We start from the raw sequence: 13,338 nt of genomic DNA on the forward strand, positions 1-13,338 counted from the left end.
CTGGACAGAGAGGAACGATGGTTTGAGAGAGGAGTAAAGGAGGCCATCTTTGTGAAAAGAAACCGTCCATCATTAAACAGGGGTGGAGGCCTCCGGGTTCAACTGTCCCCCTCTTACAATGCTGTGATTGCTAGTATCACTCAGCCCTCTGTGAATAGTAAACAGCCATCAGTGTGTTAATGATCCATTGTTGGACTGATGGTCCTTCTTGAGCATGTGATCAGCTGGTTTGGTTGTCAGCAGCAAAACTGGTTGATCCACTCTGAGAAGGTGCTATTTAAGAGACTGGGCTGAATACAGCTCCTCAGAATGAGGAAGTCTCTCGGATGAGAGACGAAATGTTTCTACATTTTTTTGTTGTTTTGCTTTGTTTTGTTTTTTTGAATGTCCAGAGGACCAGATTTAACTTTTTTAGACATTCACTACAAACATTTAGCCAAAAAGGGCAGTGAGGCTGCAGCCTCAGTCTACCCATGTCTTATGTTGTTTGTTTGTGTTTCTTTGGACGGCTGTACTGAAATGAAATTGTGTGGTGTTTTTTGTTTAATGACAATAAAAACATTCTGATTCTGAAAAAAACAAACATTTTCTAATATCCCAGAGGACAGCTGTTAAGGGATTTTAATAAGCAGCTGAGGGGCCTTTTTTTCTCCTCACAACATCCAAGTTGTTGCTGGTCACAGCACATTCAGCTCCAGCAGTCTTCAACAGAATGGATGAAGATTGCTCAACGTTTCAAACCAGCATTCGTTTTTTTCCGATTTTTACAAACACAAACTAAAAATACTTTTATTCTAAATGCTTTGAAACAAAGTTAACCTTTGACCATTTGCACTCTCGGTGAGTTTTGTGAATAAATAAATATATTACGATGGTATTTTAGAAAACTTTAATATAAAATGTGCTCAGCAGTTCAGGATGACAGGTTAAACCGAGGCCAGCAGTGGGAAGCCTTGAAAGAAACAAATACATGTTCAAACTAAAACAGTTTGACATGGAGCCGATCAAACGTGTGCTGTAGTTTCTGCTCTGCAGATAAATTCAGAGTTGAAGTTTTTATCAAAATATTTACAGTATTTTTTGCAAACTTGCTAAAAAAAACGCATCCCTTCCAGTCACACAAGATGTGAAAACTATGTGAAGCTTGTCAAACTTGTGGTTAATGAGGACTTGTGTATAGATGGGTAATAATGGATTGACGTGTGGTAATCAGTCAATACTGTATTCAAAGTGATAGTCCTGTGTGGGCTCTGAGTCCATGTTGATGCTGTCGAATGGGTTCTCTGTCCAGCTGTCCACAGGGAACCAGGAGTCGTACCAGGAGGTGGTTCTTTTGGTTTCAGGTGGTGTGGTGGTAGTTGTGGTGGTTGTGGTTGTTGTAGTTGTAGTAGAGGTTCTGGCTCGAAATCTCTGCATTCTGCGTAAACGCATGAGCCGCAGCCGCCTGAGTCGTTCTGCATTCTGAGCACTGGCATGAGCGTCCGTCCCTGCAGAGGTGCTGGTGTCGGCTGTGATGCTCGGCGTAGTTGCTTTCACCATCTTTGGTTTGGTGACCAGTCGTATGGGCCTGTTCCCGTTGAGTGCCATGATTTGCTTTATGCGGTCCCAGTTGGATTTGGCTAAGGTGAAGCTGCAGGACGTGGCTCCGGTGTCGTAGCCCACCATGCAGAGCCGTGTCTGCGGAGTGTGTCCATCTGCTTTGGCTGTCACCTTGTACTCACCTGGATTCAGCAGCCGCCAATAATCCCCACCAGCAGCTAAAATCAACAGTCAGGGGGTCACTAGTTAGACTCATACAACTAATATGTGAAGTTAAATATAAAAATATATTCTGAATTTTGAAAAAGTTGGGACTTGTAAAATATAAATAAAAATAGAATGCAACGATTTGCAAATTTCTCAGACCCATATTTTATTTTACATAAAAAGTAGTAAGCAAATTAAATAATTAAACTAAGCAATTTTATCCTTCTTTAGGAAAAATAAGTTAAACTGTTATTTGATGGCAGCAACACATCTCAAAAATAACAGGACAGAGGCAAGAAGTGGCTGTAAAAGTGGGAACAACTGGACTCAGTCAGAAGACTGGGTTTAATAAAAGAGGCTGGATTCTTTGAGACGTGAAGACGGGCAGAGGTTCACCAATCTACAAGTGAAACAATTTCAGAATAATGTTTCTCAACATAAAATTGGAAAGATATTAAATATCCCATCATCTACAGTTCATAACATCTTCAACAGATTTTACACATCTGGAGAAATCTCTAAGCTCAAAGGACAAGGCCATGATCTTTGGCCCTCAAGGGCCACTGCATTGAAAACAGAATGTGTTCTGACATCACAGCATGGGTTTAGGAACACTTCCTCAAATCACATGAGGTTACTTGAACCATCAACAAGTGCTGGCTCAAGCTCTGTCATGAATAAAAGAAGCCACATCTGAACACCATCCAGAAACACTGTGGTCGTCTCTGGGCCGAAACTCCTGTAAAATGGACCGAAGAAAAGTAAAAAAAAAAAAAAACTGTTCTGTGGTGAGATAAAATCTTTTTCTTTTTTTTAAATGACGGATGCCACATCCTCTACAGCAGGGGTTCTCCAACTTTTTTGGGTTCAGAGACACCTTACAGGGGAGAAAAAGCTTCAGGGACCCCCTCATAACCCTCATGTTTGTTAAATAATTTTCTTCAATTTGTCTCTTTAATGCAATGGAAATATTTGTGTAACATAAATACTTAAGACCTGTTCTTTGATAGTGTTAATACAATTTTCATACTTTTAAACTTCCAAAAATGACAGTTATGAGAAAATTACCAGTATCAAAAACCTCTTTAAAACTTTTCCTATTCACATAATGAACATAATTAATGTATCACCACTTCTTTAAATTATCACAAAAAACTCTACATAAAACTGAACAGAATCAGAACAGCAGTAGTTGGACCAAGTAACAGGATTTCATTTGTAAACTGATCGATGCTGGAATGTAAATAGCGAGCCGGCGGGCAGGGTGGTCTGGGGGTCCTCTACCAGAAAATTTTGAATAAAGTAGATGTGATTTCCTGCATTTTTATGTATTTTAATGGGCTATTAAATGCACCGGTTCACGGACCCCCGGAGGTCCAGGGTCCCCAGTTTGAGAACCACTGCTCTAGAGAGAGTGACCATCCAGTCTGTTACCAGTTCACTGTTCAAAACAAGCCTTTCTGATGGTATGGAGGTGCATTAGTGCCATCACTAAAAACATTTGATGCAAAGTAAAACAAAGCAGAACTGTTGAACAGCTAGAATTCCATATCAGACAAGAACAGGACAGAACCCCCCTCTTAAAACTATAAACTTCTTTCATCATTTCTTAAAGGTAAAATGCTGCCCAGTGGTAAACTTGGCCCTATACCCACTTTTATTTACATGATTCAAAATTCCAATTCATCCATCCATCCATTTTCTTCCGCTTATCCGGGGTCGGGTCGCGGGGGTAGCAGCCTAAGTAGGGAGGCCCAGACTTCCCTCTCCCCAGCCACTTAGTCCAGCTCCTCTGGGGAAATCCCGAGGCGTTCCCAGGCCAGCCGAGAAACATAGTCCCTCCAGCGTGTCCTGGGTCTTCCTCTGGGCCTCCTCCCGGTGGGACGTGTCCGGAACACCTCACCTGGGAGGCGTCCAGGAGGCATCCTAACCAGATGCCCGAGCCACCTCAACTGGCTCCTCTCGACGTGGAGAAGCAGCGGCTCTACTCTGAGTCCCTCCCGGATGATCGAGCTTCTCACCCTATCTCTAAGGGAGAGCCCAGACACCCTGCGGAGAAAACTCATTTCGGTCGCTTGTATCTAAGATCTTGTTCTTTCGGTCACAACCCAAAGCTCATGACCATAGATGAGGGTAGGAACGTAGATCGATCGGTAAATTGAGAGCTTTGCCTTTTGACTCAGCTCTCTCTTCACCACGACAGACCTGTACAGCGCCCGCTTCACTGCAGACGCTGCACCTATCCGCTTATCGATCTCACGTTCCATTTTTCCCTCATTCGTGAACAAGACCCCAAGATACTTGAACTCCTCCACTTGGGGCAGGACCTCCTCCCTGACCCGGAGAGGGCACTCTACCCTTTTCCGGCTCAAGACCATGGCCTCGAATTTGGAGGAACTGATCTTAATCCCAGCCGCGTCGCACTCGGCTGCAAACTGCTCCAGCGAAAGCTGTAGATCACGATCTGATGAAGCCAATAAGACCACATCATCTGCAAAAAGCAGGGACGCAATCCTAAGGCCACCAAAACGGATCCCCTCAACACCTTGGCTGCGCCTAGAAATTCTGTCCATAAAAGTTATAAACAGAATCGTGACAAAGGGCAACCTTGGCAGAGTCCAACTCTCATAGGGAACAAGCCTGACTTACTGCCGGCAATGCGGACCAGGCTTTGACACCAGTCATACAGGGACCTAACAGCCCGTATCAAAGGGCCCGGTACCCCATACTCCCAGAGTACCTCCCACAGGGTTCCCCGAGGGACGCGGTCCAACACCTTCTCTAAGTCCACAAAGCACATGTAGACCGGTTGGGCAAACTCCCATGCACCATCCAGGACCCTGCTGAGAGTGTAGAGCTGGTACAGTGTTCCACGACCAGGACGAAAACTGCACTGCTCCTCCTGAATCCGAGGTTTGACTATCCGACGGATCCTCCTCTCCAGAACCCCCGAATAGACCTTATTCCAATTCAATTATTATTATTATTTTTTATATAATTGCTACAATTTTTTGTAGTTTAAACATTTGATATGTTTCCTACATTCCATTGGGAACTGCATTGATGTGATTTGCAAATCATTGCTGTTTATTTACATTTTACATCATGTCCTAACTTGTTCAGAATTGGTGTTGTATATTGTCTACATCATACCAGTTCTGACATCATGCTTCACTCCCTCCACAGATATTGTGGCATTAGGCAGCGGATTTCCCTCCACGTCTCTCACTACACCTTTTATTCCTCGATGCACCTGCAAAGAAATCACAAACTCTCAGCAGGATTCAGACTGAAAGTAAACTACAAAACATTTTAACGTTCACATAAAATGTCAGGGGTGTAAATATTTATGCAATCACATATTTGACATTAAATATTTTTATTAAATTTGTATTATTCTGCAGACCTTTAGTAGAACTTATTTTTAATCACTGTGATTGATTTATGACAGCAGGAAAAACCTAAAACATCCAAGGCACTGAATGCTTTTTATAGACACTGTAACTCTGCAACTTAACTTTTGGAGGTAACTCACTTTGGAAAACACAAAAATGTTGATAATTCAGCCAATTATCCAGATTTTAATCTCAAATGTGAGTTGGTTGTAGCTGATCTTACTTTAGAACTCTGAGAAGCAGCGGGTGAAAAGAACTTAATTTAAAGGTTTGCTTTTATGCTTTTTTTTAGACCTGTTTGGGAAAGATCATTTATAATGTCCTGCTACATAAAAATAAATTAGTCTTACTAGTACCTGAACCTACAGTATTTCTCTGACCAGTTCTTACTTGTTCCATGAAGGACAGCAGAGCCTCACGGTTGTTCTCCCACTCAAGAGGCAGCTCACTTTCATGGGGAAACTTGTCACAGCCGAGGAAAATAGAGAGCTCAAAGCAGTTAGTGTGCAGGTAGCTGAAGTCGTTCATACCTTTGGAAGAGAATGATGGAGAACTTTAGAGGAAATATGTCTATTTTTTTCCATCCAAGTTAGCATTCATGTTGTACTCAGAAGTTTTGGTCTTTGTCAGTCCTTCCCTGAAGATTTCTAAATGTTGGATAGTTAATAAATAAAAGCAACACTGAAGTTTTTATCTGAATTTGGCTCCCTGACTGGCCTTGATATGCAACCTTATCTTACCTGATCTTAATTTGCCTGGAAGCTCTGTAAACCTTCATGCTCTGCACAGTGATTTTCACAGTGATTTTTCTGGTTAGAGATTCATCAGCCTAACAGCCTCAGGGTAGAAGCTGTTCCTCAGTCTAGTGGTTCTACACTAAATGCTCCTCAACCTCTTTCCTGAGGGGAGTGGGGCAAAAAGTGTGTGTGCTGGGTGAGTGGGGTCCTTCATGATGCAGGTGGCCCTCTTTCTGCATCTAGAGGTGTAGATGTCTGTGATGGTGAGGAGACTAACTCCGACAGACTTCTGTGCAGCCTTCACCACTCTCTGCAAAGCTTTTCTTTCTGCAGCTGTGCAGCCTCCATGCCACACGTTGATGCTGGAGCACAAGATGCTCTCCACTGCACACCTGTAGAAGGAGGTGAGGACTGAGCTTCCCAGACCAGCTCACCTCAGCCGTCTGAGGAAGTAGAGTCTCTGATGAGCTTTCTTGATCAGGCTGGTGGTGTTGTTGCTCCAGCTGATGTTGTCATTCATGTGTACACCCAAGTACTTGTAGCTGGAGACCACTTCCACCGCAGATCCTCTTATGTTCAGGGGGGTGTAGGTGTTTTTGTTCCTTCTGAAGTCCACAATCATCTCCTTTGTCTTCTTCACATTGATGTGAAGGTTATTCTCTTTGCACCAGCTCTCCAGGTGTTCCACCTCTTGCCTGTAGCTGGACTCATCATTGTTTGTGATGCATCCCACCACCGCAGTATCATCTGCAAACTTTACAATGTGACAGCCTGGATGGGTAGTTGCACGATCATACGTGACCAGAGTAAACAGGAGGGGGCTCAACACACATCCCTGAGGAGAGCCAGTGCTGAGGGTTATGGTGGAGGAGGAGAAGTTGTGGATCCTCACTAACTGTGATCTGTCTGTTAAGAAGTCTAGTACCCAGTTGCAAATGGAGGGGCTTAGTCCTAATATGAATAGTTTGTCCATCAGGGTTTGGGGGATCATGGTGTTGAAGGCGGATGTGAAGTCCACAAAGAGCATACGGACATAAGAGTTTTTCTGCTCCAGGTGGTTGAACACAGTGTGGACCATAGAGGAGATGGCATCCTCTGTTGATCGGTTCTCACAGTATGCATACTGATGAGGGTCCTCGTTGATGTTGATGGTTGTTTTGATGTGAGTCATGACCAGTTTTTCGAAGCATTTAGCGACTATCGGGGTGAGGGCCACTGGCTGATAGTCATTCAGACCAGTCACTGTAGAGCTTTTTGGGACTGGGATGATGGTGGCAGTCTTCAGGCAGGTGGGACCTGTCTCCAGGGTAAGTGAGGTGTTAAAGATGTCTCCCAGCACCTCACAGAGCTGATTGACACATTCTTTCAACACTTTTCCGGGGATGTTGTCTGGGCCAGTTGCTTTGTATGGATTAATCCTCCTGAAAGTACTCTTTACTTCTGCTGAGGTCACGCTGAGATGCTCTTCATCCGGTGGTGAGGTGAGTCTGGTGCTGGGTGGTCTGTTCGTGTCTTCAAAGTGTACATAAAACTTGTTGAGGACATCAGGCAGAGATGGGTTTTTGGAGCATTGTTCGCTCCTTCCTTTATAATCTGTTATGCACTTAATGCCCCGCCACATTTTCCGAGGGTCTTGTGAGATGAATTGACCCTCAATCCTCTGTGCATATGTGGCCTTGGCCTTCTTAATACTAGCAACCAGCTCTTTCCTTGTCCTACTCAGCTCATATGAGTTTCCAGACCGGAAGGCAGTGTTCTTGGCTTCCAGCAGGGTGCGCAACTCTGCATTTAGCCAAGGTTTTCTGTTTGGGTAGCTTTTAACATATCTGATGGTGGAGACGGTGTCAGTGCATGTACTAATGTAACCCAGAACTGAGGACGTGTATTGGTCCAGATCAAGCGATCTTCCATTTTCAGCAGCTTCTCTGAAAACTTGCCAGTCTGTTCGATCAAAACAATCTCTCAGTATGGGGCCACTGTCCTAGATCCAACATTTAACTTTCTTTTGTACCGGTCTGGAGCATCTCAGCGGGGGCATGTAAGCAGGAGCCAGGAAGATTGAGATGTGGTCTGACAGTTCTAGGTGGGGGCGGGATTTGGCTTTGTATGCATCTTTTACGTTAGTGTAAAGACGGTCCAGCATGTTGTCTCCATGTGTTGGAATCGCCACATGTTGATAAAAGCTTGGGAGACAGTCCTTTAGATTCATGTGATTAAAGTCTCCGGCTATCACATAAAGAGCCTCGGGGTGTTTGTTCTGCAGCGAGCTGATTATATCATGTAGCTCCTGCAGTGATTCATTAGCATTAGTGTCTGGAGGAATGTAAATAACCATGATGAAAGTCACTGTGAACTCGCAGGGTAGATAATGTGGTCGACATTTCACTGTTATTTGCGCCAAAGTGTTCGAGCATGAGCTATTTACAACAGTACAGTTTGTACATCGACTTTTACTCACGTAAATGCATACTCCGCCTCACCATGACTTCCCTGTTAGCTCATTGCAGCGGTCCACTCGAAAAAAGAATCTGTCATCCAGCTGGAAGACTGTATCCGACGTTTCGCTTGTAATCCACGTTTCTGTGAGGCAAAGCACCGCACACTTCTTCATCTCTTCTGAGGCGCCCGTTCTCAGACGAAGTAAATCCATCTTGTTGTCCAACAAGCAGACGTTTGACAGAAAGAGAGACGGCATGGGGAGTTTTCCGGCTTTAGCGTTAGCTCGTAGCCTCACCATAACCCCCGCCCGGCATCCTCTCCTCTTAAGCCGGGAGCCGCGCTTCCTCTTCTGCCCGCTGGAACGCCTCTGCTGCAGCTTCCAGGTAGATGACTTTAAGATCTGCATTCTGCCGAGCGTAGTTTTGAGTTTGTTGCTGATTTCTGCTATATTTCGTGGCAAATCTGCTCCTATTCTCATCAGTTCGGTTCGGCTATAGTTCACACGCATAAATCGTGCGGAGTCAGGCACAGAGTCAATATCAAAACTTCTAAAAACTGGGATAGCACCGGGAGCCTGTGAAGCTGCAACTGCTCTGAGCGCGGCCATCTTGGCGTATAAAAGTATAATATAAGTATAAATCCCCAATTAAATAAGTATAAAATTTAAAATGAGCTGAAAAAATAAGCAAATCACAAGCTAAAAGCAATGCGCATGCTAAATTGAGCTAAATAGTAGAAAGCTTAAACAAGCTTAAACAACTTTCAACACCAGATGATCTGTGTTTTGATCCTTTATGCTCCATACTTGTTTGTCGTCATTATCTGCATCGTTTTTATGTCTATATTCTGATTTACCTCATTTTGTATATTGCTTTGTGTGTTACCTGTTGTTTTGTCTGTACAGCACTTTGGTTGGCCTTGTCGCTGTTTTAAGTGCTCTATAAATAAAGTGGTATGGTATGGTATGGCAAGTAGAGGAGTGAAACGCACAAAATAGTAGCTACAAGCAAAAAATAGCGAAGCAGTAACATTACAGTGGCTAAAAGCTAAAATTAGCCAAACAGTATTCAAAAGCTACATTTTAATTTGATAAAATTTTAAACTAGAAACTAAAACCAACTGAACAGTAGCCAAATGCTAAAAAGGCAGAAAGGTAGCTAAAACAAGATCTGGATTGTGGCTACAATGAGCAAAACTGCAACTCAAAGCTAAAATCAGCAAAAAATGTTCCTGAAAACTGTGTTTAGCAAATCGTAGCTAAAAGCTATAAAGTTTTGGAAAATTGTAACTAAAAGTTTTAATAAAGAAAACTGTATCTAAAAGCTAAAATTTGAAAGTATTCAAAAGCTCATTTTAGTAAAACAGTAACTACAAGATACATAGAGCATAAGTCAAAAACAGCAAGTATGCTTAAGTAGATTTAAAAGAGAACCACCGTATGTTTTAAAGGAATTAAAGAGATCTAATTTACTTCTTTGGAGAAAAGGTAGAAACATTGTTAACTGTTTTTGAAAAGTACAATATTTTGGTCGCAAAAATGTGCAGAAGAAACTGTAACCAGGATAACAATAGTTTTTTTGGATAACTTCTATGTTTAGTTTATGTAAACTCAACAGTCACCCAAATGTCTATTACTTACTACCAACCACTGGTTTCCAACTGGCTCTGTTAATGATGCCTTGGCCCCCTGTGACATCATCGCCATGGCAGGACCCTCTGTAAGTCTCTGTCATGGTAAGGTGGCTGTGGGCATAGGACATCGCCAACCAGCGAAACATGGCGTCATCAGGAGTCTCCCTCAGAGCTCCTTCATTCTGTCGCTGAATCCGAGCCCATGTCTCCTCAGTCATCTCAGAATTAACTCTCCATCGTCGGCTGTCGGTTAGCTTGCACATGAATACATTGTAGAATTACTACGAGTGCATAACCACTTACTGTGCCTGAACGTTGTCCTTCTTTGTTACATAAGCCTTACAGAAAATGGTGGACGTTGCATGTCAAAAGGGTAAAGCACCATTTTTTCTCCTCCTTGCAAATTAGCCCCCAATACAAATGGATTTCGCTCCATCCAGGAAATAATAGCTTTTGTCTCAGCTGCAATCTAAAAGAAGCAAAAAACAGAGAAATGCTAAGTTTTAATACATTTGGACAAAACTAATATGAAAAAAGTCTGGCCTCTAATGCTACTTAACAAACTCACAGAACCATTAAGGAAGTTTTCTGGGAGGGGGATGTGATGATTGGGTACTACACGAGGCACCCAGCCTCTGTCCTCAGCTCCCCACAAGATGCTGTTAAGATCTGGAAAGTTCTGGAAGATGTCATAACCTTCTTCAGTCCAATGACCCAACGCCCAGTTCCCCATCTCTGAGCCCTGCAGAGCAATTAAGGGAAAAATGTGAAGCTGAACAACATTTGAAGCTTGTAGCAGCTGACAGAGCATAATTAGCTGTAGAGTAGAAAAGTTCATCTTTCATCAGCATACAAGCAAACTTATAAATTTCTGACAGACTAATAGTAAATAAAACATAAGTGGCATCAGGATTAAGCCCTGATGAATCCCCTTGGTTGTGCTGAACTATCAGGAGGCAAGCTGGTTTCCTGATTACAAAAAACAATCAGAATAATCGGTAAACAGTTTTAAATATTCATGCTTGGTTCAAACCCCGGACCAGGGGCCTTTCTGGGTGGAGTTTGCATGTTCTCTCCATGCACGCGTGGGTTTTCTCCGGGTACTCCGGTTTCCTCCCACAGACCAAAAACATGCATGTTTGGCTGACTGGTAACTCTAAATTGTCCCTAGGTGTGAGTGAGAGAGTGAATAGTTGTTTGTCTCGTTTGTCTCTATAGCCCCTTATCCACGGGTCTTTTTGGTACTCCTATGTAACTAGTTGTGGCCGATTGCAGGATTTATCAACAATGCCTTTAACGGTGGAACCCACCCCATTTTTGGGACCTAAATCACTGAGGTCCCAGGTCTGGTTCTTTTAGGGTCTAGTTGTGACATCACCGCACTGTAGGTCACTGATTGGTCAGGGGGCGTATTCATTGGTGGAGGGCGGAGATTCAGTCTTCCACCGGAAATCACAATCCACCATTTTCTTTTTCACCCGCATAACAGACAACAAGAAATCGGAGGAGCTTATTTTGGAATATTTTATAAGGTAAAACAAATAATCATGGCACAACCGTGGTCGAATGCTGAAGTTCAGGCATTTCTCTGTTTGCTGGCCGATGAACAAGTGCAGCGCGAGCTAGATGGAACGAAACGAAATGAAAAGATTTTTCAAGAGGTGTCTGCGCAGATGGAGGTGCAGGGCTTCCATCGCACACCAAAGCAAAGAGGAAAGCTTAAAAAACTAATAGTTGATGGTGAGTGTATTTTATTTACTTTAAGCATATTTCCTTTTCCTCATGCAACCGTTTCTTTGCGTTTTCTGAAAGTACTCTGAACAAACGAGGCTGACGCGGTTACGTCGTCATTAGTTAGCATCATTGCTAACTGTACTCTGTTGCTGTTTTTCCACTCTTATTTTGATGCAGAAAGTCCCACTGAACATGAAGGTTCGCCAGATTCTGCTTTTGACTGTCCAATCCTCCCCGCTTCTGACCCTTCCCGACCACACCAGCTCCGAGTACATGCATGCCACCGGGCACATGCATGCCACCGGGCAACACGCAGCAGAGCGGCACCGAACAGCACCGGTTAGTAGGTAAGAAGCAACAATCGTGTTTAACATCACATTGATCATGTCGATATGAATGTTGTTTTGTTTTTGTTGTAAAACACCTTGCATGTATTCAAACTACTTGTTTATTCAGTTGTAATGGATAAATGTTAAATTTAGTTATTCATTTATTACTTAAACTTTCATTTATGAAGTTTATTATTGAAATTATACAGGGTGTAGTGATTTTTGTTCAGATTAACGATGCTCTGTTCTTTTTCTAAATTAGCACAAACGGTTGTAAATGACTACATGTAGTTTATTTATGCCCACCTGCTTACTATCATTAAAGTACTAGACTGCTTTATGAACAGAATCATTTCTGATCTTGTAAACAAACACCTTTTGAAATTAGCAGGAACTCAAAATTAGCAGTAACTTAAAAACTCTACCTGTACTTCATCATCTAACAGCCATTTTCTTGTGTGTTATTCCTAGGCAATAGAAAGCGCAGATCAACAAGTGCAGCAGAGAGCTTTGTTTCTGCACATACAGAACAAGAGGAGATGAACCGGAAGCAGAGAGAGGAACACTTCCATTTTATTTGTGAGGATGTCAAAAAAGCAAGGCAAGAAGAAGCTGCGGAGAGGCAACGCCAAGCTGCAGCAGCGAGGAAGCAGGAGAAGGCAATTAGGAGGGAGGAGATGGCCTTGAGGAGAGAGGAAGCAGATGTTCGCAGAGAGGAAGCAGCACAGCGAAGGCAGGAGGCTGAACAGAGTGCTGCTTTCAGTCAGGCACTCCTTGGGGTGCTGGAATCCATTGCCCGTTCCATGGCAAACAGACATGTTTAAAAATATTTAGAGTAGATCATAGTTATCTATAGAAATGTAGATCCTGCAAGGTAAGCCCACAAATAGCCAAACGTAGCTTGTTAAGTTTGCATATATAATTAGTGTATAATTGTTTTTTTTTGTACAGGTCTTTATTTCTAATAAAAGAAACATTTTCAAGTCTTGAGCTTCCATCTGATCATCAAAAGTGAAGTGCTTACAGTGTTTTTTTACGTCAATAGTGTAGCTGCGTGGTAAGCATAAACTCTGAAAGAGTTGTTAAATATCAAATCAAATGTAGGTTATTAAGTAATGTACGAAATAAATATATATATATATATATACATACATACATATATAAAAATCAAATTACAAAAAGACTATTAATCCCAGAGGGAAATTAAATGTAACTCATCATCCTGGTTTCATTAAAGAGTTGTTCTAGATGCTGATGGCTGTGGGCAGGAAGGATCTCTTGTAGCATCTGTCTTACAAGGGATCTGAAGAAGTCTCTGGCTGAAGA

At 42.7% G+C, this 13,338-nt stretch overlaps 1 protein-coding gene across 1 annotated transcript in view; it reads right to left on the bottom strand.

The window, feature by feature from the left end:
• Nucleotides 1-917: 917 nt before the first annotated feature.
• Nucleotides 918-13,338, bottom strand: part of aebp1a (AE binding protein 1a) — a gene marked incomplete at its 5' end in the record, with an annotated part of 41,656 nt that continues 29,235 nt past the window's right edge. Inside the window, 6 exon segments of the mRNA XM_037692231.1 lie at nucleotides 918-1,757; nucleotides 4,900-4,999; nucleotides 5,532-5,671; nucleotides 9,957-10,137; nucleotides 10,293-10,418; nucleotides 10,518-10,691. Coding sequence (XP_037548159.1) covers nucleotides 1,210-1,757; nucleotides 4,900-4,999; nucleotides 5,532-5,671; nucleotides 9,957-10,137; nucleotides 10,293-10,418; nucleotides 10,518-10,691 — 1,269 coding nt within the window.

Source organism: Nematolebias whitei, chromosome 18, assembly GCF_014905685.2.
Source record: "Nematolebias whitei isolate Nwh7 chromosome 18, NemWhi1, whole genome shotgun sequence".
NCBI lineage: Eukaryota > Metazoa > Chordata > Actinopteri > Cyprinodontiformes > Rivulidae > Nematolebias > Nematolebias whitei.